Here is a 25,942-nt window from a genome sequence, read left to right on the forward strand (position 1 = left end):
AGCAATCAGCATCAGGGCATTTCCATCAGAAGTCATGGCGGGTACAGGGCGCATCTTGACGCCTGTTACACCTCCCCCTTGCCCCTCCGTCCTCTAAAACGCGGTACGTCGGCACTTCGTACACGGGACTTGTTCCTGGTAAATGTTGCGCAGAAAAATTCGAGCGTGACAAATTTAAACGTTACATTCACGCAATAAGTGAGATCTACCGCAACGCGACCTCCACTTAATCCTAATCCGGATTCGCTCCCCGATTAGAAAATGCACAAGAAGTTGATGAAATCATCCATTTACAGGGCAGTCCTCCCCACAAGGCAGAGTACAAACCTGAACATGCGTCTAGTTGGCACTCTTTTTTTTAAGACAAATGCCTTATATGCATCATCAAACACGAAAATTGACCGCCGGCGACGGCGGCGTCAACACGAGTGATGCAAAAAATCATCACCATGCGATAACGTCATCAGGACGTCACACCAAAACTTGAGGCGTCATCATGACCTCATTATTGCGCCCCATAAAGGGCCAGGGGCGTAGCCAGGGGGGGGGGCTTGGGGGGGTTCAAACCCCCCCGAAATTTTTCAGTTTTGCTTGCGTATATATACACGCGCACATACAAACGCACGCACGAACATACATAAAGTATGGTTGAACCCCCCCGAAAAAAATTTCTGGCTACGCCCCTGTAAAGGGCCGTCACATGATGACGTCATCGCATGAAATCGTCGCTGGTCAAAGGTGGGTTGATCCCGGAGGCAGTGCAGAACCAGGTGAGATGCAGAAAGCTTTCACTGCCTGCGATCCCGGAGGCTGTGCAAAACCACATTGGGTGTAGAAATAGTTCGTTGCGGGGGCGTCAATATAATCGATTCACAAGAAAAGTGGAGAGGGGAAGTGCAGAGGGGGAGGGGTGAGGGGAAGTGGAGAGGGGGACTGGTGAGGGGGAGTGGAGAGGAGGTGTGTGTAGAGGGTATGCGCATGCGCAGTAAGGGTGGTCACGCCGCACACCGCCACCACCACCACCACCGGTTTGAACTCCGCTATGAGATGCTTCGCATCTAAAAAGAACAAGATGGCTTGCGCCTTCGAGTCGTCTTAGGCGAATGTATAAGGGACCCTGTGAGTTTTTGTTTTCTCTCTGAGGAAGGCGAACACGTCCACAACAGTCCGCGGAGATTAAAACAGGTATCGTGTGGTACACCTGTAGAATCACAGCATAGCATAGAGATTATCTCCATAAGGCTAAGTTGACTCCTACAGCTGTCGACCAGCTTCGCGGTCGGTGTGCTTCTTGCATATGTTTGTCCAGAACAGGTCCCAGTCTGTGTTCGATGCCGCGCCTCCGTACTCGGCGGGAAGCATGGTTGCAGGAATGTCGGCGTAAAGTTGATCGATGTGCTTCCCGTGGAACGTTATCTGGAATGACGAGAAAAAAAAAAGCAATTGTCGTTTGACTTAACTGCCTACGGCTTCCAATGAGCTGATGTGGGATAAGGCATCTATAGTTCGGTACGCTACAGCCAGTATCGTCTTTACCGGTGTCCGCGGAGCTTTACTTAAAAGCATATTTTACAGAATACCCCATCTTGGCTCACTGCATTTCGCGGTTAGATAGCGGGCAGTTGCCTCAGTGCAAATAACCTTCATTAGCTCTGGAGTTTTACTGGCGTACACGTTTCACAAACGACGAGACGTAAGTGCATTATCAAGAACCGCTTGCATAGCCGGGGAACAGGGGGCGGGGCGGTGTTGAAACCCCTTATGATGTTTTCAATTTTGCGTGTGTATATACACACGCACACATACAAACACACGCGCGAACTTACATAAATAGTAATTGAAACTCCCCCTCCTGCTTTTGAAAAAAAAATTTCTGGCTGCGTCCTCGCCAAGATCGACAACAATTTCAAATGCGAAGCATTTCTTCGCGAACCTTTGGCACTTTGAGCGTTTCTATCTACGTATCTATCTACCTAGCCGCCTACGTCTGGGTGTTCTCATGATCGCCTCCTTAACTCTCTGTAGACCAAAATTGGCATGGGAGGGTAAGAGGATTTGACAAATATGACTGTCGGGTCGTGACATCAATAACGAGAAAATCCTGTCGCGTACGTCGTCAAGCCCTTTCCTCCAGGAACGTGTGGCACATACCCGTTTACCACGCGCCGCGGTGTACGGGTATGCGCCAAAGGTGATTGACAGTTTGTGTCTACCCAGGTACGGCGAGGACAGGCATTGGTAATTTAAATGCGAGAGCGTTAAGAAAAACCGACATCGGCAGCGTTGACCTGACGAATGGAAAGAATGAAAACTGGGATCCCAGGAGGAATCGAACCCAAGCATTCTGCGTGGCAATCAGGTATTCTACCACAGAACCACGCCAAGTCTATAAACTGGTTTGCAAAAACAGCCCATGCAGGCGTAATGACGGTGCAAAATCGATTGTGGCTGTGGTGCTGGCTATCTAATTTTACAAGAAAGGAATAACACTGCATATGTACTCCTACGATACAGGCATCAAATCAGATTAACGTCTGTGGTTCCAGTGTTGGCTCCGCTTTTATAGAAGTCTAATAAACATTACATTTGTATTCCTATGATTCAGCAAGCTATATTGAAGCATTGCTCGACCCCGAAGGCATACATTAACGGAAGTTACGTATGATATTCACATGATTACACCATAGAGTGCACTTATTTTCGATAATACTGACGTGAGGGCTGACGTTACGTCGCACCATAAGTTACCCTTTAAACGCCAATGTTGTCGACGTGCCTGGTAAGCCCACGATGTGCACGCAGCTACTACACTTACAAAAACACGTTGATCCACCTCGTAACGCTTGGCTCAAAGCCATAAAATACAGCATAGAAGTACTCGCCGACTGCTTCGCATAAAACCGATTCCCACAAATCGTGGGGTCTGCCGATTTTTTTAGCATGTGGCACCGCCAGCTTTCCCATTTGTTGATGAGTTGTACGCTAACATACATTCGAAGTTTTCAAGCTTTACCGCTGGATACTCGATTGCTGGAAAAAGTAACACGGGAATTGCCCTCGACACGTCGTATCAGAGGCACGCAGTTAGTGATTCAAAAGTGAGGCTACTCTTTCATCGATTTATCTCATAATATTTCCCTTCTAGCATAGGCGTGCGCAGGGTTCCTCATTAGAGGGGGGGGGGGCGAAGGTTCATCGCAGCGGACCCCCACCCTACTAAGTCCATTATGGGGCAGATTTTGCGCCGTCCCCCCTCTTAAGTGACTAGAAGGGTCAATGTACGTGGCAGATTTTGCGCCCCCCTCTTAGATGATTAGAGGGGGCGGCCGCCCCCCCCCCCCCTCCCCTGTGCGCACGCCTATGCCTTCTAGTAAAAGAATGCAGCAAGATATGCTCGAACACTAATAAATACTTACCGATTTAATTGTCTCGTCTTTCATGAAAGGTCGCATAAGCGCGAACAATACGCTGAAGGCCGCTGGCTGTCGAATCACGTGAGCTTCATTTGGTAGGAGGGGCGCGCAATTCTGCAAAAAAAAAGGAAGGAAAAGCAATTTAGTACATTGATTATCAGAGGTGCAATCAGTCAGAAATTGCGCTATCCACTGTTCAATGCAGCGATCGTGTGGTGATGTTCTTAAATAGGGGAGCGGACACTCCGCATGACGTGCATTTAACACCGTCGCCGTTTTTCTTCATTGTTAAACGCTCGTTCGATCCGCAATCCCTAAGGGACAAGTGACGCGACTTTTTTTAATTATTATTTTTCATTCTTTGTGTTAAATATAGGTTCAATACCCTCCAATCTCTAAAAAAATTAATGATGGGCATCAGAACATGCACCTTAATCACATAGTTCACTTATTCTTTCTAGGAGCCAGCCTTGTTGTTGTGCTCAGCTTCTAAATGCGTCATGACGTAATATTGGACTTACTTGCTCCATTCCTACGACATTTCGATGTTTGCCACACACGAGCGCGGACAGAAAAATCGTGCGATCAATGTTCGCGTTGCTATTTTTTAGAAGCAACATCGCCTGTTTTTTTCTCTGCGTGATAACGTCCCAATAATGGCAATGGTTCCTGGTTTAGCCATTCAGGACAAAGAGGGAGTCAATGTAACATAGTCTGGCGTTATTTACCTGCAGGTAATACAGGTACTCCTTGGTGACACCAATGTCGAAGTAGCGCATCTTGCCGAAGGACCAACCTTCGAAATCGCTGACTAGAGCGACGCCCGCCGTCTGAGCAGCTGGGTGCATGGACGCGTACTCGAGGCACATCACCACTGCCTGCGTCATTTCCAAGTGGCTGGCCTTGGACGGTTGCCAGCTGCCTGCGTGTATGCAACGGGTAACCTGCATTATTGCGTGCTGCGACTTATTGATTTACCGCACGGTAGTGAAAAAAATTAGCAAAATCGACATTACGAAAGAACGTGCTGTTTGAGAGGGCAGACCAGCGGTCGGGCACGTGCGCTAACTTTGCAGTCGGGCTTAAAACGCTCGACTTTCATTTTTCGGCTTTGATATCGTGCACACGGAACAACGAACAAAACTGAGTAATGACCTGATGAATCTGGCAACGTGTGGCAAAGCCAGTGCAGAAACTAGGACTTAAATCAGTTAAGGCACGAGCCCATCCAGCAGGGTTTAGGGGGACCATAGGCGTGTGCACAGGGGGGGGGGGGGCAGGGGGGCGCAAAATATGCCCCATACATTCACCCTTCTAGTCACCTCAGTGGAGGGGGCGCAAAATTTGCCCCATACATGACTTAGTAGGGTGGGGGGGCGCTGCGATGAACCTTTGCCCCCCCCCCCCCTGATGGGTAACCCTGAGCACGCCTATGAGGGGGACCCCTCGCGCCTTGTTGGGTGATCAGCGCCATATGTACACATGCCTAAATGTAGCAAACGTTGTTTGAGACACCCAGCCCTCCCCACCTCCCCCCCCCCCCCCCTGAGCAAAGGGATACTCTTAAAGGGGCCCTGCAACACTTCTCTAAGTAATCGTCAAATGGCTTCATTAAAAGAGCTTGTTACCTCACGAATCGACCACCGCAAAAATTTTTAGAATCAGTCAATAACGAGCAGAGTTACAGCGGTTTGTCGCTGGATTCAAGCTCTGTCTCCCTCCTGGCGTACCAGCGAGCGCGTTGAAAGTTACGCGGGGAGGGGGGTGACAAGGTGGGCAATAAGATGCATCCCTTCGTCAGCGCGCGTCATGACCTTGAGCACTTTCTTTTCTTTCTTTTTTTCCTTCGAACGCGCGTCTTACTTTCAGTGTGATCTCGAGCGAAGACGCGAGCACGTGGCAACATCTCGCGGCGTCCGTGGTTACTATGCAGCTCACGATGCTCAAATCAGCCAATGGCCGTCGACTTTGAGTTTATGGCATCATTCGTCGAGAGAAGAGAGAACGATTTCTAGCTGGCTTTGAGAATTAATTGTGAATTACAGGCCGCATGCTGCGCTATGATGTTTGGCTCGCGTGTTCTCAGGAGCCTGAACTACCGCTCTGCAGCGTTTTCTGACCATGCTTCTGACCATGCGTTTTCTGACAGTACGGGCATATTTGAATGATGGAGCAGATGGTGCGTTAAAGACAGAATCGTTACCACCACCACCACCACCAAAGCCACCACCATAACGACCATCACCTCTTCCATTACTAGTGCAAACTTCTCAAACGTCTCTCCCGGAGATCACCACTTACTCCGGTCCTGCACGAACTAATTTCTAACAATTCCAACCATATTTCTAATCTCAATACTCAGTTTCATTCACCTTTGCCATCTACTGCGGCTCTTTTGGTGCAAATAAAAATATAAAAGCGCGCGGCTGTATAAACCAGCTGCAGTAATGACGAAGCGTACAGTGACAGTGTCTGTGACACGCGCATACAGCTGCAACCAAAAAAGTATTAGCACGGGTGAAAGGAAAGGTCGGAGCGGGAAAGGAGCGACACGTGGCGTCTCGTTCAAAAGCACGTCGAAACGAGAATTGCAGGCGCGACAACGTGCTCTTAAAGAGACACTGAAGTGAAATTGTGAATCGGCTTAAATTGATAAACTGTACTGTGAAACTCTAATGTCGTTAATTTCACCATCACATGTTTATTAAGAGATGATGAAAGCAAGGTCAACGTTAATTTTTAAATATCGCGCCGAAATATCGGCACGTGACGTCATGAATTTCAAAGTGTATTGTTCGTATTTTGGCGACAGTGGCCCAGTGAAATTTCCTGAAGCTTGGTATATAAAGTTTATGGACCCCTCAGAGGACAATGTAGCTCATTTTTACCGATTAGGAACTACGTATGACCTAGTAGACGCCGTCAAAATTTAAGACGTCACGGCGCTTGGCGCGGGAATTTGAAGGCGGCGTCGCTAGCCACATTTTCTTTTCGTGCGTTTTCTCGCCTACCAAACGTCTTCTCGCGGTAGGAGGGGTGTGCTCGGTGTTGTGAAACTGTAATTTACCAATACGCGAAAAATCGTTTTTTCCTTTAGTGTCCAGTTAAAACAGGATTGGCTGGTAGACACCGGCCCATCCTGAAGACCGCATTTTGAATACTAAAGTTGCGATTTTGCTCGTTCTGTCAACGGTTACTTTTGCTATTTTTTCCGTTGTAGCTGTATGCGGTGAAAAAAACGTTAATCCAGATTACTAGTTGACTGAGTGTGCTATGTTTAGCAGAAACATGCTTAGCAGCGGTCGCCAGAGACCACCTCGTCAAGACACACATTGACGTTGAAACACCCAGGACACATATAAGATATCTCGCTCGGACTCCCCGCCACCACCTAGCCTCTTTACCAGGAGACAGACCATGCACCTCTTTTTGCCGAACGGTAGCCGTGTATCGCGAGTCTTTACCGACATGCTTCACGCCCACCACGAGACCTTCGATTCCTCCGTGGTGCCTGACTCAGCCTATCATCAGCCTGGCGATACCTGGCATCCGTAAAAAGGCAGACATGTCGTCACCGGCTCTTAATTAAACAGCTCGCTTTGCTCCTGCTGTATGAGAAATACCGAGGCTCAATGCACGTATACACCGACTGCTCCGTTATGACGAACAGCTCAACCGCAGCTGTCGTGATACCCGTGAAAGCCACAACAATCAAATTTAAGACCTCTCACCTTACGACATCCACTGCAGCAGAGCTCGCAGCGCTTCTTGCCGCATTACGTTTCATTACTGATGAACGGGCACAAAAATGGACGATCTTCAGTGACTCAAAGGCGGCACTGCAATCACTTCTGTCACCTTTACGCCGCGGCCCGCACGAGCAACTGGTGTGTGAGATTGCAGAAGAGACGAAGCATTTAATTGAGAAAGGCCACGAAATAACTTTTCAATGGCTACCAAGTCACTGTGGCATTATCGGCAATGAAGGGGCGATCAGGCTGCCCGTTCAGCCCATACAGAAAGCAGTCAAATAATAATACCGCCCTCTAGAACTGACGCTGCACGGAAGCTCCGCGTGCTTGCACGTCAATGCACCACGTCGCAATGGAACGAGCCGCACTTCAAGCATGCGCGACTATACTCCCTGGACCCAACTCTCAGCCTTCAAATTCCTCCAGGCCTTCGCCGAGGTGACGCTACCCTTCTGTGCAGGTTATGGTCGGGTGTCGCACTTACGCGCGCGTACGCGTGCCGCATAGGAACCGCATCATGTGACCACTGCGGCAGTGACGAAGCTATTCAACACGTTCTGTGCGACTGCCCACAGTACTGTTCACAGAGATAGTCACTTTGCAACGTGCTCGACAAATTGTACGACCGCACTCTGTCGGAAGAAAGAATCCTGCGCCGTCGACCGGATCTAACGTCACAGAAAAAGGCTGTGCAAGCGCTACTGCGCTTTCTGCATTCAACCGGTCTCTCAGAACGGCTCTGACTGAAATGTCTTGCGTGTGTATGCATGTGTTTGTGTGCGTGTTTTTTTTTTAGTTTTCATTTTATCTCTCTGTCTCTCTGTCCTCTTTCCTGCCCCTATTTCCCCACCCCTGTGCAAGGTAGCAAACCGGTCACTCATGCCAGGTTAACCTCCCTGCGTTTCCTTTTCATTTATTTCTCTCTCTCTCTCTCTCTTGTACAAAAGAAAAGACCATAGGTAGGTTAAGTCGCTTGTAGGGATATTATTCGACGCGCCATTCGAAATAATAGTAGGCCCAAGGATAAAAAAATGCGCCCGCATCTTCCCACGGGGGGAACTCGAGTAAATGCATCGCAGAGTGGTGGGGGTATCGCGTGAATGTTGCGTAATTGGGTTTCGCAGAAGCGTCGCGCTGCCCGAGTGATGGATCCGCTGCTCGACGTTCACGAACGGTTGCTGCTTCTCGAGCACGACGTTCAGGATCCACAGCCCGTCGTTGCCGTTTCGCAGCTGCTTCTCGTTCCCCGAATGAAGGATCTGCAGCCCGTCGTTGCCAACTCGCAGCAGCTTCTCGTGCACGAAGTTTCGGGTCCGCAGCTCGCTTCAAACGCTTGCGTTCAGCGTCGTATGCTCGTCTCTTCACAGCCTTGTCTTCTGCGTTGCTTGCTGTTGTTGACGCCGACGACGGTGAGGGTGGGGTAACGTTGCCTTCAACGAGTGGTGGGACGCTGATTGAAGATACTGTTGCTTCCATCGCATCTACTCGAGTAAAGCAAAGCGTCAAGTCAAACGAAAGCCAAGTAAAGAAGCCCTTGACTGAATTCCGAACGCGCGCTCCGCCGCTTATATACACACCGCCCGCGTTCGATCGAGAGGAGGGAGGGAGGGAGGGAGGGAGAGGAGAGGCTTGCTGCCGGCACGAGACGAGCCGAGCATGCGCAGTGGGAGTGTGGACGGCGGCCGACGCCGCAGGTGCGACCAAGAAATGCTCCGCATTTAAAGCAAAACTTCTTTGCAGACTAGTTGGTTCATACTTGTAAACTCGACTTACTGCGCAACCAGCAGGAAAGAAGAAGGGAGACAGGAAAGAGCGCAGACTCTAAGATGGCGCGGACAACACATGCGCTCTTTCCTGCGCTCTTTCCTGTCTCCCTTCTTCTTTCCTGCTGGTTGCGCAGTAAGTCGAGTCCGCATTTAAAATCGCGCGCGCGAACCAGGCACCCGACGCGTGTCACCCGATAACACTTTTCTTTATCTAGCGCAGTAATAGGATTCCGGGTCGCGTGCATTACGACCCCCGCGTTTGTGCAAAACGCACTCCGAAATTTACCGAGATAACGGCAGCCCGTTCAGGAAAAGCAGCGAAGGAAACTAGAGTGCTTCAAGTGTCGAGCTGTGACACTTGATAGTTCGCGCTCATCTTCTGTTTGTTCGTTTAGCGGCGTCCCTTGAGCTCGAATGACTTTCGTACCCTCCGTAACATGAGCGCGGACATCACGGTGAAAGCGTGAAACATCCCTCTTCCCCTCAGCGCGAGAAAACCGCGCGAGCAGACAGCGGAAGGGCAAGGTTCTCCCTGCGCAAACATAACAAGAAGCGAGCGCGCTCGCCGACGACGTTTAAATCCACCCGTCACGCTCCTAACGCCATCTCGCTGGTAATGAAGAAACGCTTATAAGCGCCTAGCGTCTCTGAGTCCGTCCAGCGGTAGATGGTGTGTATATAACGCTCGCCGTTAGCTACGTGGAGGACCTGCGTTTGGTGGCGTAGTGGATAGCGCCACTCGCTGCGGAGCAAGAGGTCCCTGGTTCGATTCCTCGCTTCGGAAGCATTTTTCTGAATTATTTTTCTTTGGGGCTTTTATATATATATACATACTTATACATATACGGTGCATGACGGCGACGGCGACGGCAAAATTCAGCCGAGACTGTCCATATAATTGCTATCGCAATAAAAACGAGCCAGCCCTATTTCCTAAGAAAGACGGCCGCCGATAACGTTGAACCCTATCAGCGAGGCCTCGTGCTATCTCCTTCAGACAGACAACAATGGTTGTTGAAAGAAACGACGCGTTGGGACAAAGGGCATTGTTTTGTCTTAGCATTAATTGCGCAGTAGTATCAAACAATATAACCTAGAACCTGTTCTGAAGGCCACGTCACCTTGATGCTGCTTCGACTTATCTGAAGTGTTTATTTTCACCGGCCATTTTCACAACTCACATATTTCGGCGGCGCCGTATACGCGAAAAACCTAGCGCAGGCGAGCACGTAGAAATGTGGCCCTCAAAGGTGCTGCGGTCATATACGTATTATTGCGATAGCAATTATATGGACAGTCTCGGCTGGAAAATGTCCGTCCCCGTCGCCGTCATTCACCGTATATGTGTAAGTATGTATATATATAGAAAAGCCATAAAGAAAAATAATTCAGGAATTCTTTCCGACGCGCGGAATCGAACGGGCGACCTCTCGATTTGCAGCCTGCCGCGTTAGACGTTAGGCCACGACAGCACCGTCTGCAGCCTGCTAACGGCGCGCTATTTATATACACCATGTAATTCAGCATGCTTTCTTAGTGGCTACATAGATGGCGCGACGTGCGCGCGCCGCTCCTGCGATCGCCGTTGCTCTTCGCTCTACAGGGCGTGGTCGCTTTCGTGCGCTTATCTCGAGGAAATTTTTATGGACCGTTTTCCAAGAATTGACGACCTCTCGATCATGGGCTTCTCGGCGATCACCTGTTTCGGATATGAAAATCTGATCTTTTATCGAGGTCGCTTGTCATTTCGCGTTGCCACATGTCATTGTTGCCTGGATATAAACGCATGACCGTCGTGGTAGCCTGTAGCTACTGAAGTGTTGCGTTGCTAAACACGTGGATGAAGGTCCAATTTTCGGCATGGAAGATGGAAACAGGATGGAGCATCGCGCAATGCGAAAGAAAGAAAGAAGGAAGGAAAGAAAGAAAGAAAGAAAGAAAGAAAGAAAGAAAGAAAGAAAGAAAGAAAGAAAGAAAGAAGAAAAGAAAGAAAGAAGGAATGAAAGAAGGAAGGAAAGAAAGACGGAAGGAAAGAAAGAAGGAAGGGAAGAAGGAAGGAAAGAACGAAAGAAAAAAAGAAAGAAAGAAAGAAATAATTAAAGAAAGAAAGAAGGAAGGAAAGAAAAAAAGGAAGGAAAGAAGGAAAGAAAGAAGGAAGGAAGGAAAGAGAAAGAAGGAGAGAAAGAAGGAATGAAAGACAAAGAAGGAAAGAAAGGGAGAAAGAAAGAAAGCATCGCTTGCCCCCCTTTTCCCGATAGGACAAGGGCTCCTGAATTTTTTTTTTTAACTTTCACAAAAAGCAAGTCTAACCTCTTCTTTTTTTATTAGTTTTATCACCACCTGTGCTGTCGCTCATTTTATTGCTTAGCGAACCAAAGAAAACATATCGCATTCCAATGTCACCTACGCCAAACGAACTTCGTGCAGGAATTTCATTTCATCATTTTTCTGCCATAGTTGGGGTTGCATATAAGGGTCGATTGCAAGAGACGAGACACGTGGATGATTTACTTCAGCGGAAAACCTAATCAGTTAATTACGGGCATCGCTGTATTCTGTTCTCGCAGTAAGAGTTTCATTGATTGTAGTCATGTTCCGTAAATAGTCCTTGTCGAGAGATCGTCACATATCGTGCGCGTTAATTGAGTACCCCTCATTTCGTCTACCTCACCATCTGTTACAGAGCTCTCTTTTCTTTTTTTTTTCTTTTTCTTGGCGCAGAAATACATCAACGTGCTCCTACTCCGGCTTTTCATTACTGGCACTCCACGATGGATTCTTTCCTTTTCTTTTTCAGCCTTCTCGAGAGGCAGGCCTGTATGCAAACGCTCCATTCTTTGACGAACTGCAAGGAGTGAGTATGGGCACCAGTGCAATTAGGACAATAGCATTCGGAGTTCACTAAGATTGACAGTTATGACAACCACATGACACGATCATGATACTAGTATTCCAAGCTCCACCTTTTTCCAAGCTTTGACACCTGACTATCGTTTTCCCCCATAGGTCATGCTTGTTGTCGACCCATACTTCCTATACATGCGACACGTGATTATCAAGTTCGTCGCGTCGTATGGCCGGACTCCTAGAGTACATATTGTACTGCAGGCCGTCTTGGTGTTTATGTATTGCATTGTTTACACATCGTATTGCTTTTATATGGGTATTGTAAAAACTCTGCAGCATGGTTATGAGTCATGCCGTACACATTTTGGCCACCTGCCACACGCAAGAGCGCGGTGCGCAAGCGGCTTTCGCATTCAGCCCCAAGACCAGTTCGGTGGCAGTGACCGGTAACCGAACCCGGGACCTTGTGCTCAGGCGTAGAACACCATAGTCACTGACCCACCGCGGCGAGTAATGGTCGTTTCTAATAGACATACAATGAGCGTGCCAACCCCCCCCCCCCCCCACTCCCGGTCGTTGTTTTCACTGCCTCCGATCCTGGAGACAGTGCAAAACCACTTTAGGTGCAGAAAGCTTTCAGGGAAAGGGGGGGGGGGGGGCGAGAGGATCGATACAGTCGTCTCAGAAGATGAAGCCTTTCGCCTTCGAGTCTTCTTAGGCGGATGCGGAAGGAACCGTGTTTCTTTATTTTTTTATTCGAAGGTGTCCTTACTAGCTTGTTTTGATGAAGCTAGACTGGTACATATATGCAGCATTGCGCAGCAAAGTATTTATCGCCGTACTTGTTAGTGCCAAGAGCCGTTCCACGTCAACTACGCATCGCCTCCAATAATTAAGGCTCGTCTCACGCATGACTGCTTTTATACAAAGCCACGGTGTATACCTCTCTATAACTTGGCAAGCGTTTTGTTCTTATCGCCTCTCTATTAGCATGTCTAACCGGTAAAAAAAATTGCGTCGGAGAAAGCAACTGTGCGATCGCAGACAAACTCTACCTGGGTCGTGGCCGTGAGACGGCACTGAAGTACGATGAGAAGTTTCCGCGGCATAACGAAGTAATTAGTGCATTCGATCAATTCCCAGACTTTAGTTGCACGGCTGTTTTAACAGCTAGGAAGAAGACAAAAGGGAGAAGGCAGGGAGGTTAACAAGAAACATATCCGGTTCACTACCCTACGCTGGGAAATGGGAAGTGGGAGCGGAAAGATGAGAGAGAGAGGAGGGAAGAGAAAGAAGGAAATCATCAATAAATGCGCTGACGCGTACGTGGAGGGGCGCTATACCACAGTCAAAGGGATACGTTATAAAACGATGCGGTTGTTAGGTTTATGTACCCGAAGGGAAGATATTCTACTGAAACGTTCCGCATGTGATTTTAATAATTCCACGTGTTTTCCGTATAATTCTTATGAAAAATATATTTATTTCGTACATAATTTAATATATTTCCTGTACAATTACAATGCGAAAATGCTGTACAAGTATGTAGAACCGCGCTCAGAGTCACGGGAGTTGCCCGGAGAGTAGCCGTATCTAAGAACTCTGACCATATCTCTCTAGTTGACTCGCGCGTACGAGATCAATTTGTCTACGCTTGCGCGGCTGGTGAAGCTGCGTATAAATATTGAGTATAATAAAGATAAGAACAAAACTTTTTGCGTATTGATCGAGAGAGAGAGAGAGAGAGAGAGGATATAAGAGAAATTAAGGGAAGTCGACCAGGCTGAACACTGTCAGCTACCTTGCAATATAGGGGAAAGGAAAAGGGGAGTGAGAGAGGAGGAACAGGAATTCATACTTCCAACTGACAATTAAAAACAAATAGCGTACCAAGGAGTTACACCATACAGAAAATACCAGAAAAATTCACTAACTACTCGGCCGATCCCCTCCAATAGGTATTTGCCATGAGGAGAGGACAATAACAACAACAAACGCATACTACGGAACGTACTACACCGTTCAATCCGTCACAAACGTTCGTGTAGGTCAGTGCGTCTCAAGAACCGCAGCAAGGCTTTCTTATAGCCTCGTGCATCGCAGACGCACGAGGCCTTGGTTAAAAAATAATCTCTTCGGTTAAGCGTCTGTCATCTAAATGGCATAATGCGGCCCGTAGGGCACGCTTCTCATCAATGATGACAATATTCTCAATCTGCCTCATACTGACAATTTACGCTATTCAGAGATCCTTTCTTTCGGCAGAAACATAACAAAAAAGTTTTTCAATCTATCAATATATCTTTCGTCTTCAGTAGTTGCAATGGAATATTTCCTTTCTTTTTAAGTGCGCGTCGAAAGCAGCGCCAGCGCCACGTTGATAGAAACACCGTTCGTGTCCGCCCGTAATATAAAAATGGTCGTTCATTACTTCTCCTTACCAATTTTGTAGAATACCACGGGCCTTCCGTGGACATTCCTTTGCGGCAGAACCGTGATGTAATCTCTCGTCAGCTTGCGCAACTTCTCCGGATCTTTGAGGCCTTCAAATATCCTCGGAGAGGAAGCGCGGATCGCGCAGTACTTTCTCAGCGATTCCAACGACGCGTCAACGTCATACTTGCGTAGTCGCAGGAAACGCAGCAAGTCCGCAGAGTCGGTCGGGGCCTCAAGCTCAGGCTCATCTGCGTGCGATCATAAAGAGGGAAGCCCAACGTTGCATTATTGTTGACACAATCATCAGCAAAATAAAAAATGTATATTTGCCTTCGGATAGTTAAACAGTTCATTTATAGTTGCCGACGTTCAGTACAAGTACCAAAATGCACGTATTCTTGGGAGGCAATGTTTGCAATCATTATATTTAAACCTGTAACCAATTGACCTACGTCTGTCTACGTTCACCTTTCGTTTGTAGCTTCAACTATCGCGTATTCACAGAGATGTTTGCGCAGCTGTGCAGGATATCATTATTCAAAGGAATTACATTGCAATCTTAGAGACAGTCGTGTTTCTACACAGTTCCATTTGACACAATTCTTCTAGCACGGCCGTGTTGCTAGTTATCCGGCTGCAAAGTTTAATCACGGTTTCTACGATTACGCACGCCAGGCAGTGAGGATCGGCATGAAGTTCCTCCCTGGTGTGACGCGCAGTCATTCCTTGATATCGTCAGCCGGTAGCAAAATGGTAACCATTATCATCTTTGCCTATGCCTTCGACCCCTATTATCATCTTTGCCTATGCCTTCGACCCCTATTATCATCTTTGCCTATGCCTTCGACCCCTTGTCAGATTGAACGCCCCACGAAACTGCCGCGGACCTTTGCACCAGTCCTCACTCTCTTGCATGCGTAATCACCCGAACCGTAATTAAACATGCGGCCAGATATCTCGGAGTATGGACATGCTAGAAGGATTCTGCCAGGTGGAACTTTTCAGTACTAACATGCCCGCTTAGTGCAGTCACTAAAACTTCATTACTTAATGTTAGCTAAATGGGTGGCTCAAAGCGACAATTATCCTCTCACTTTGTGTCCCCCTAGATTTATGGCCTATTTGCAAAGGTACCTCCCAGTGCTGAATTTCAAGAAAACCATAATGCTTAATTTTGACCACCCTGTAGATTTAGGCGCACCCCAGGGGGTCGAAACTTCCTGAGCACCCCCCCCCCCCCCCACTACAGTGTCCCTCATAATCGTATCGTGGTTTCGGGGCGTTAAACCCCAACATTTATTATTTCGCCACCCGGTAAAAGGGCAGCGGTCGCCGAGTGCACGCCTTAGCACATTTGCTCAATTTTTGGCTTGTATAGCGCACATGAAGTACATACATATTTTCGTGGTGGCACTGTCAGGTAAAACGTACCTCTTAATCACTACTCGTCCTGTGCGCGTGTTTATTTAAATCCAATTTGCAACGCGTCATCGCTATGTACGCCTGCTAGCGCGCAAGCACGTAAATACGGGGTCATTCCCTTGTTCCACCTTTCACTGTACAGCAGCCAGCCCTCCCCCAATATTCTGCTGTACGTATTTAATTATTTGTTGCTCCTTTACTTCACAACGCACCCTTCTGAAGCGAGCCGGCACGAGAAAAACAAGGTATACCACCGCCATGTTTCATTTTTGAAACATGTTTCTTGAAACATGTTTTTTTAAACATGCTTCAAGGCAGCCGGCAACGGCTAACTTATTATGCTGTTCACGTTAAACAGGTTAGAATCTAAGTTGAGTGTACAGCGCTGATCATTCTTCTTTCTTTCTTTTTTTTAGAAGAACACGTACAAGGGAGGCTACTGTATTTATTAAACACACTATTGACGCCCCACATTTGCGTCATTTTCCGATGAGGAGATTCGGTGTCTAAGTGGTGTCTAAGTGGTGTCTAAGTGGTGTTAAGATTAAGAGCACGAAGCCACACGTTGGACTCTTGCCTAGCTTTGACTTCAGCGCCTTGATGAGGCGAAAAGCAAAACAGCTCGTACGCTTAAGATGTTAGGCTGTCGGCAACTTGAGCTCCGTCGTAAAAACTATCATCATCATCATCATGAAGCGGTACGCACTCTCTTCATTTTCTTTACAGTAAAGCTGTTTAAGCTATCGGTAACTTGTCAGGTGGGTATGCGCCGCAGGAATTGGGCAAACCCCACCACCGTGTACAGCAGGTGCGAGTGTCAAACCAAACGTGAAAAAGAGAGAGAGAAAGAAAGAAATAGGAAGATAAAAATAGCGAGAAATAAAGGGAATGAAGACATGAAAAGGTAGAAAGACAAAGGCATAGGAAAAGAGAAAAAAATTACACCATCTCCCACTGAAGGGAACCATGTGGGCATGCGAAGCAGCGCATGGGTCGACATAAAGTTCCGTTCATCACGGGCACCTTGCCCGATGTTAACGTGTCCTTGCATGTGGAGCAGACCATTAATTCTCTGTAGTTGCTGTTGCTGTTACTCGTCCCGAACTCTTGTTGGAGCAAGCCACCAGGGTTCATCGCGCGCCTGCAGAATCTCGTTCGCCGACGCCATCACATGATTGCTGACAGAACGTGAACGTAAGGGGGACAGGCCACAGCGTCTTACCCAGCCCTTTATACAGGCCCGAACGCGCTAGCGCGTGCCAGCACACGTGGTTTTGTCTGCGTCCAAGCTAGGACAGCATACGGCAGACCGGGCCCCTAAAGAGCTCTGCACGTATCATCATCAAGGCGGTCGAAGAACAAGACGAAGAAGACTTCTTGACGCGAGCGCGCGCTCAATATGTTGCAGATGGCTATGGTAGGTTTTAGAAAGCGGACGGTCGCCAATGGGACTACGGACAGAGCCCAGCGCAAAAGCTGCTTCGCATCTAAAAGGGGTGGAAAGAAACAGACACGAAAAATGGGTAAAGAAAAAGAACACAGAGCAAGACATAAATAGAAAAAAAAGAGAAATAAAAAGAAACAAAGAAAGGGAGAGAAAGAAAGAAAAATAATAAGAAACAAGGGAGGCCACCCGCCTGCACCCTTCCATCAGGATTGGCAGAGTGTACTATCTAGTACACTCTGGCCCCACTAGCGCGAAGCCACCATGTTTTTTTTTGTTAATGATACACGCCAAAAAAACCCACGGGCACGCAAAGTTACCGTTAGCCGTCCGCTACTGGAGTCCGTAGAAAGCCATACGTTATGCTAGCGGAGCGCAAGACCCGCAATTAAGTTGAACGTCACGTCCTTATTGCTTTCGAAGCATAATTCCCTGCCTCTTCCTTTTCACCTCCCTCTCTCTCTCTTTCCCTCTCTATCCCGACATCGCTATACTGACATTCCTCGGTGTCGCTTTTGCCTGTTCTCCGTTTAGCATTTTCTCGGAGGATCGCATTTACATGCGTAATCGTTAGAAGATCTCCACGGCGCCTGAAATGTATCGCGCGCCGTCGGACATGCACTAAGAAACACGTTGTATGCGATTCCAAAAACATAGTCTATGTCAACGTCCTTGAGAGCCGCGTGCCTCCACGGAGCATTTCGATTCGCGGGGAAATTCTGCTTGTGGGGGTGGGTTGCGCACAGTGTGTGTATATATATATATATATATATATATATATATATATATATATATATATATATATATATATATATATATATATATATATATATATATATATATATATATATATAAACGTAGATGCGCCTTCATTAAAAAGCAGCAGGTTATTTTATCGACGTTTCGACGGGGCCCCGCGTCTTCTTGAAGATATAACAATATTTACTGCGTGTGTGTGAGTCCTCTTACAGACAAGTTTTTACTTAGCCTCGTAGCGCGAGTGTCAGGCGCGCCGCTACTCTCGACACCAGGCTCCGCCTCGTGATGCAGACGACGGCGGGGCCTGCTGATGGCGGGAGGTGATAGCCGTGCCTGCGTGGCGTGTTCGCTTGTGTCAGTGCTTTCAGAGCTGTTAGAAAGTAGCAGTCCCAGCTGCTTGCTTGCCGCATACTCGGAACGGCAGTGCAATCTATAAAAATTCGTCCGGGTGGCAGTGCGCCGTGGTTTGGTGTCCGAACAACTAGCGATGAAACAGACATGCGACGTTCACGGGAACACGAGCGGCTTGTGTTTGTGCAGCGTGTTTTCTAGACGATTTCAAGGCGCTTGATTTCAATATGTAGTAAGTGAGCCGGTGATCTTGCTCAGGAGGCCATATTTTCTGCCTATTGAAACGGCTGCAATGCAAGTGCATGGGTTAAAGCAGAACCACCTGCTGGATGAAAAAAAATAATAATAAACTGAATTACTAGAACGGCAACGACGAATCTTGTAATAAGACAGACAGTATCAATGCACCTCACCCGATATTTTCTCAAACCGCGAAGCCAACTAACAAATGTTTCTCAATTTTGCCTGAAAGCTTACAGGAGCCACCGCAGCTGCAGACTGGAGGCAAGCTTCAGTTATTAACATGCACGAAAATTTCAACACACGGGTGTTTAAGCTTTTTTTCCCAAATCCAAAATGCGGCCACCTTGGCTATAAATTTGTTCAAAAAAGCACAGGTAAACCTCGATGTAACGAAGCGTTTCACTTTTTGCAACTTCATGTCCATAGAACATATGTATTTTGAACCTCACAGCCGCGAGGAATGTCTACCTGTGATTTCATAACAACGAAGTTTTACTGTGACAGCAAAGGAAGGCCGAGGCGATAAGTCCTGATCCGGCTCAATCGTGATCGAAAGTGCCCGTATGACAGGGATCTTGTCATTGCAGGGGCGATCCTTCAGTTGCAGCATGGTGTACGAATATACTCAGGTGATGACACTCTTCCCCCAACGCATGGGAAACCGCAATTCACGCGCGTCCAGATAATGTTCGGGTTCTTATCAGATGACTTCCAGAGGGCGCTACGAAAAGCGGGGCAGTCGTCACCATAGCAACGCGCATGCTGCTGATAACGTGCATTTTTCTGTGCCGTTTTGCTGGATAATGTGCATCCGCCAAGCGGCGTCGAGGGGCGAAATCGAGAGAGCAACAGGAGAGGGCACGGCGAGCACGGCGGCGATGACGTAGCACCACCGTGATTCGGCTACTCGCGGGCGCTCTCCGCCTCAAGCCATTAGATGGCGCACCGCTCAACCGACCGACGACCGAGCATTTTCTGGCCGCTTAGGCGAGCGCAGTGTCAACACCTGAATATTCTTACACCGTCGTTGCAGTCAAGTTACTGACCGAGGCATGTCGCGATAAAAAGTGCACGCGCGTGCGCCGCTCGGTCAGGATCGAACTTAATCATTATCGGCCTCAAACGTAATATTCGTCGGTTCTGATCGTGATTCAAAGCACCTGTGCGACGGGGCCGGAATGCGCGCTGCGTCTAGCTTTGCTACAAGAGGCTTCGGAGACTACGCCAGGCCATGCTTTCGCAGTAATCTCGCTTAGAAACCGCTCGTAATCTCAGCTACAGCGTTCTGCGTTAAAAACTGTCATAATCGTCTAATTAAATTTATCCCGTTGCATATTGCGGGAGAGCACAAAACAGCGATCGTGCAGCACAAAGTCGGACGGTAGCGCGGCGCCAAAATATCTGTCGCAGCTGCCTTGCAGAAAAAAAAAGAAGATACAGCTTACTAGCTTTCCTCTGGCCATTAGCATACGCAAATGCGTAACTTTAAAACGTTTCTTCATGTGATACAGTTCTAAAATAAAAAAAAGAATGGACAACTGCACGGTGTTGCAACTATTTAAAACCTTCGTGACGATGTTGCTGAACGTTCTCGCGATGTTTGACAAGCTCCCTGGCACATTTCCACTGTTCGGAAATGTGGTCGCATGAAAGAAGATGCACGTTCCGACAGTCAGAGAAGACTGAGCGGCTGCAGCGCTTGTGAATCTGCCATCGCCCGCTACTGAGAGCCACAAACGTGGTGCACCGTGTTGTGCCCCAGAGCGTTTCAGCAGCCCCCAATCAAATGCTCGCACCGCGGCGCTCCGGTCGGCCAAACATGGCGGCCGCGCAAGCAGAGAGGAGAGGACGGAAAGGAAGGGAAAGAGGAACGTAACAAGAAAGAAGAAAGAAAAAAAAAGAAGAAAAAGGAACAGAATGCCAGCAGGGTCAGCAAGAATGATTTTGCTTAACGTGAACATTGTGTCAGTTTAGGAAGCCACGCCATATTTTGACAACAATACAGCCCCCTACGAAACAATACAGTCTCCGCGCCCCCACCTTCCCCTAAACTTACAATGTAATGACCCCGCGCATCTAGTAGTGCACCTTCCGGTGTAAGGACACGGGCGGCATTTTTACGTCCATCCTCGACGTTTACCGTGTGAGAGCTTTCAGCGCATGCTTTTACGTGTCGGTGTGGATGTAAGATCTGAAGAGGCCGGTATAGTGTTGCCGCGCCGTCACTATTCATTCAGTGCATTGGCTCTTTTCGGGAGAGAAAAAGAGCTAGAAAAAGAGAAGGGATCTAAAGGAAAAAGACCGAGTAAAAGCTTGTTATTGTAATGACAGCTTAAGTACAGTGCTATACGACGTACTACACTACACTGTACGACGTCCGGGACAACTTATCTGTGCATGCCGGCTGTGACTGAAGCGGCAAATGAATCCTAGATAGTGAGACGCAAAAGCTTACAGCTGCGCCAAGGAGCGGTATCATTCAATGATTGTTGTCAAGATATGGCATCGCTTCCTAAACGAACACAGTTTTCGCGTCAAGCAAAATCATTCTTACTGACCCTCTTGACAGCCTGTTCCTTTTTCTTCTTCTTCTTTTTTTTTCTTTCTTCTTTCTTGTTACGTTCCTCTCTCCCTTCCTTTTCATCCTCTCCCCTCTTCTCTTAACATGGTATAAGAGGAGACACACACACTGTAAATATTGTTATGTATTGAAGAAGACGGGGCTCCCGTCGAATTGTCGGCGAAATGAACTGTTCATAATGTATGGAATTGCACAGTGCGGAATACGGGACGAAACACTTGAAGAAGCACACACGGACAGCGCTGACTCTCAACTGAGGTTATATCGGTCAGACTGGTAGGTGCTCAAATGTTAGACTACGGGAGTACCAGAGGAAATGCGAAAAGAATGACCGATTATCAAACTTGGTAGCTCATTGCACACAGCATCAATGCAAGCCACTGTTCAACAAGACGGAAGTGATAGATAGGCACAGTAACATGAACAAAAGACTTATCCTAGACACGTACCACATTAACAAATATAGGGAGCAGTGTATCAGCCGGCCTTCTATCACCTTAAGTGATAAAGAAGTTCAATTCCTGAAAGTCACGCACAGACGGTAAACAGATTGAGGTTCTTCTTGTTTTTCCTTTCTTTTGCTAATCAGTAATTTTTCTTGCGCATGTGTCGTGTGCAATAAACCTCGGTTGAGAGTCAGCGCTGTCCGTGTGTGCTTCTTTAAACGTTTCGTCCCGTATTCCGCGCTGTGCAATTCCATACATTATGAATCAAGAGCAACTAGCCCGACTTTCCATTTTGTTGCCTCTAAAATAAACTGTTGTTTTTTTTGTTTTTGTTTTTTTATGAAGGCGCATCTATGTTTGTACTGATAACCTTGCGGCACTCAAAGCTACTCTTCCGCATTTAAGCCTTACATACTAATATATATGTATATATCGCACACGCTCGAATTCGTGCGTGTGTGTGTGTGTGCGTGCCTACATGCGTTCGTGAGCTCTGCTTCTCCCTCTCTAAATACTGAATTTAGCACCAAGTTCCATCATCGTCCCAAACATCCTGGTATTTAGAATATCTCGCCTGATAGCCGCTGTCTTACGTAGTGGTAGCGTCATTGTTTTCCGCATAATCATAAGCAGACGCAGGCATCGTGATTTTCTTTGTTGGCGAGAACGAAGCGTGGGTAATGCCTAAAAAGCAATATCCAACGCTTCTCGGTGTTTTATACTGGCTTCGTTATCGGTGCGACCACGGGATGCCGTAAACTGTAACACCCTACATCCTCGTCACCATTATCAACCTACTTATTATGCGTCCACTGCAACTATAGAACGAAGGCCTCTCCCAGATATCTTCAATATGTCCCAAGCCGATTCCATTCTGTGGCTGCGAACCACTTGATTTCGTCACTCCGCCTACCTCGCTGCCGTTCTCGGCCTCTTTTCCCGTTCCCTCGGTGTCCATTCCGTCGCTCTAAGTGACCACCGGTTGTCGGTCCGACGCATTACGTGGCTGGCAGAGGTCCGTTTATGTCGACCAACGCCAACTAGAATACCAATTACACCTGTTCGTCCCCTGACCCATTCTGCTGCCTTTCGATCTCTTTAACGTTGCGTCCACCATTCACCGTTCCATTGCGCGCTGTTTTGCGTTCCATGGGCCTTTTCCTCGAGTATCGTTGGTATCCTCCAAGTTTCAGCCCCATATCTAATTAGAAATGGAAGTATGTAATGATTGTATATCTTTCGCTTTACATATTTGCAGCCGTAATTTACTTTTCGCTTTATGGTTTAAACTTCACAGCGTTACAAGTTTACAAGTCTCATGCAACTTTTCCATACGACGAACTGCGTTCACGTTTATAATAAAAATTTAGTTAACAGTCACCTCCAGTCTATTTAATCAAACTTTGGCAGCGCAAGGTGTTTCCACTTCGCAGCATATCTCGTTTGCGAAAATTACAGGGGGCTTGCGGTCATGGCCCTTTCATAAAAATTTTAGTTGTTAAAAAAAACACCCTGTATAGGTTTAATACACCGGTAACTAGTGATCACATCTACTTTTAGGCACGCGAAACTCCAGGTTTAAATTTAAGCTTAGTATCATGTGCAACTGTAAATGCGGAAATGAAAAAATCCCTCTAATAAATTGCTTTCTCGAATTCTCGTTACATTCCCTAGTGACAGTACGTCACCTGATTCTCCGCAGTGAGTTAGCCAATTCATCCGCTACAGCTGTGTGCATTCCACTAACAGGACCACTTGTCCGTTCGTCCGTCCCAATTAACTGTAATTGTTTACGCATATTTTCTCTATCTACTCTTTCAGTTTCCTCTTACTTCTACATGCGCAGACGCGACTTGCGCTAAAAAAAAATAAAAGTTATCTCATATCACTTATATGAACATTTTATAGAATACAGTTCCACAACTGTTGGCGTGGGGCGGCGGCGGCAACGCGCCTCGGCGTGGTAGGCGGAGCCGGATAGAAGAACAAATGCGGGATATAGTAACGAATGCCGTGTATAAGAACCTATGCCGGATATAGGAGCAGGTGCTTGATACAGCAAAAAGTGCCGGATAAAGGGACAAGTGCCGTATATAGGAACGAACGCAGGATGTCAAGTATACGTCTTTTTCGTATGTGTTTAACGTCGTAGGAACATAGCGTATGCCATTGTTTGTATACGGGTCATTCCACGCCAACTGTCCCAGCCTTGGCGCTCGACCATCTGCGATTTGAATGAAAAAAAAAATCGAGTACAATCTATCCAAAGCAAGAAGTCCTCCGCCAAACTATTTTGGCGAAACAAATTTTTCAGCGCCGCAAACCGCAAGTGAAGTTTTTCGGAAAGCTCGAAACTATGGCTCGTAAAACACGTTTTCAAAAAATATGTTCTTTCTAAATTAGGCTAGGACAAAATTTTTCTTACAGAACGATCGTAGGCTTTTCACTTAAAATAAGTTTCACGAACGTTTACGCTTTCGTGGGGTTTTTATGCGGCCTTAAATATGGACAATAAGGCCCATTTTGGGGATTTTTTTTCAAAGAAAGGTAACGTTCAGTGAAATATAATATCTTGTATTCACTGATCGCCAGGAAGTCTTATTATAGCCAAAAAAATAGTTTGAGACGTATATGGCTTGAAATGGTGAGTACAGCTGGCGACAAAGTTGCAAAAAAGTTCATTTTCGCACATATTTAGTCGTAAATTTAACATTGAGGTGGTCTTAGTAAAATTATTCTAAATAGCGCATTTACTAGCAACATTAGTTGTCTACTGACTGAAAAAGTTTTATCAAATTACTTTTTGTTTTAAGCAAGAAAAATATTTTTGAATTTGTGTTCTGCCGGTGTCTGTTCTTGCTCGTGTTTTGTCTTCGTAGGAACCCGTCAAGCGGAAAGTACAACCAACGTGGGCGCTGTGTTCACCACGGAAGAGCTAGACAGCATAACCATATTTTCCCGTGCTTATCTGAATACTTCACAAACTAGTATTGGCCTGAGGCAACGAGAAATGCGAGTCCCTCTAGAGTACATTTAACCACATGCAGCTGTCCTTTGAAGGCCGCCATAGTGTGCTTACGCAACAGCGGGAAGTGACACCGATGCGTGCAACACCCCGTTGCCTGTGCAAAGGCTTAAAAGTGGGAAAAGAAACAGATTATTTGCTTGAACACAGCGGATGAGTTGCATTTATGAATCAACACAATGGTATACAATGATGAGTATATTTATAAATGAATCGTATCCAAGTGATGATGTTTGACCGGTGACCGTGAATTGGTGCAAAAGTAAAACATGTATTTCATATTACAGCAACAGACATTTATCTTAACCGTAGTGTTCTTCCCAGTTTTAAATATTTGCGCAGGCAACGGGGTGTTTGTTGCACGCATCGGTGTCACTTCCCGCTGCGCACTGAAAAATTTCTTCGACAAATTAGTTTGGCGGAAGACTTCTTGCTTTGGATAGATTGTCCTAGATTTTTTTTTCATTCAAATCGCAGATGGTCGAGCGCCAACGCTGGGACAGTTGGCGTGGAATGACCCATACATAAGTTGTATACGAAACCGCCGTAGAGACCCCGTATTGAGGTTATTAAACAGTAATCACGTGAGATGAGTGAGCACACATTACCTTTCAGGAGTCTTCTGAGTTCATCGAGGGACTCCTGAGCGACGCCGTCCACGGGTGTCTCCTCGCCTCCGAGCCATTCTCGGTGATGGCGTTCTTCGCGTGCAATCTCCTTACCGTCCATATCGCGCCGTGCGGAAACGGGCAGTTGCGTACAGCAGCTGTGCGCTGGCGGCGCTGTTGCGGGACACCCAACACCGATTGAGGCCGGCTCCCGATATTAGCTGCAAGCCGGAAGGAGATTGTACGCGTCGCTTTTCAAACACGTCAGAACAGGTCCGCCCTCCAAGAGCAGCGCCGAAGGTCAGGACGACACGCGCGATTATTTATATAGCCCGACGTCACTCATCCGATCCTGTACAATTTAAAAGCGAGCGAACTTCACGAGCTTCACATTATAAGAAAAGCGGGCGTGCACAAGTTTCTGTTGATCTGTACAGGCAGAGAACATCTATTAGCCCAGTGACTCGCAGAACAATTGGGTCTGGCAGGCAAGAACTATTTCACTCTTATGATTGGCGAAGAGCGAAAGTAAAGGGAAAGAAAGGCGGAGCGGAGAGGTGATTTTGAGAGAGAGCTGTCGCCATCGCCGCTTCCAACCGGAGCTTTTGCGGCGTCATCTTACACAATTCTAAGCAAGGCGGGCTGTCTTTTCTTTCTTTTTTTTTTCAATCTTCCTTTGAGAGAGTGCGGATGTTCATTGGCGCGCGTAGCTATACGCCTGTACCGCGGATGTCACGTGTGGTTGCTCGCATGGCACTGAATATAACACCATGGAGTGTTTTTCTTTTCTTTTTTTTTCCTGTAGTTGAGCGAGAGATGGGGCTTATCAGTGGCGTCTGTGAATCAATT

General features: G+C 47.2%; 1 protein-coding gene across 1 annotated transcript; it reads right to left on the reverse strand.

Annotated features, from left to right (window-relative positions):
- Positions 1 to 687: 687 nt before the first annotated feature.
- LOC119393811 (alpha-tocopherol transfer protein-like) lies at positions 688 to 25,439 on the reverse strand. The gene is made up of 5 exons (XM_037660981.2): positions 25,094 to 25,439; positions 14,220 to 14,462; positions 4,142 to 4,335; positions 3,417 to 3,527; positions 688 to 1,416 (listed from the first exon to the last, which is right to left on the reverse strand). The coding sequence occupies exons 1-5, from the start codon at positions 25,212 to 25,214 to the stop codon at positions 1,255 to 1,257; spliced, it is 831 nt and encodes a 276-aa protein (XP_037516909.1). The 5' UTR covers positions 25,215 to 25,439; the 3' UTR covers positions 688 to 1,254.
- Positions 25,440 to 25,942: the final 503 nt, after the last annotated feature.

The sequence above is a fragment of the Rhipicephalus sanguineus genome, chromosome 5 (genome assembly GCF_013339695.2).
Source record: "Rhipicephalus sanguineus isolate Rsan-2018 chromosome 5, BIME_Rsan_1.4, whole genome shotgun sequence".
Classification (NCBI taxonomy): Eukaryota; Metazoa; Arthropoda; class Arachnida; order Ixodida; family Ixodidae; genus Rhipicephalus; species Rhipicephalus sanguineus.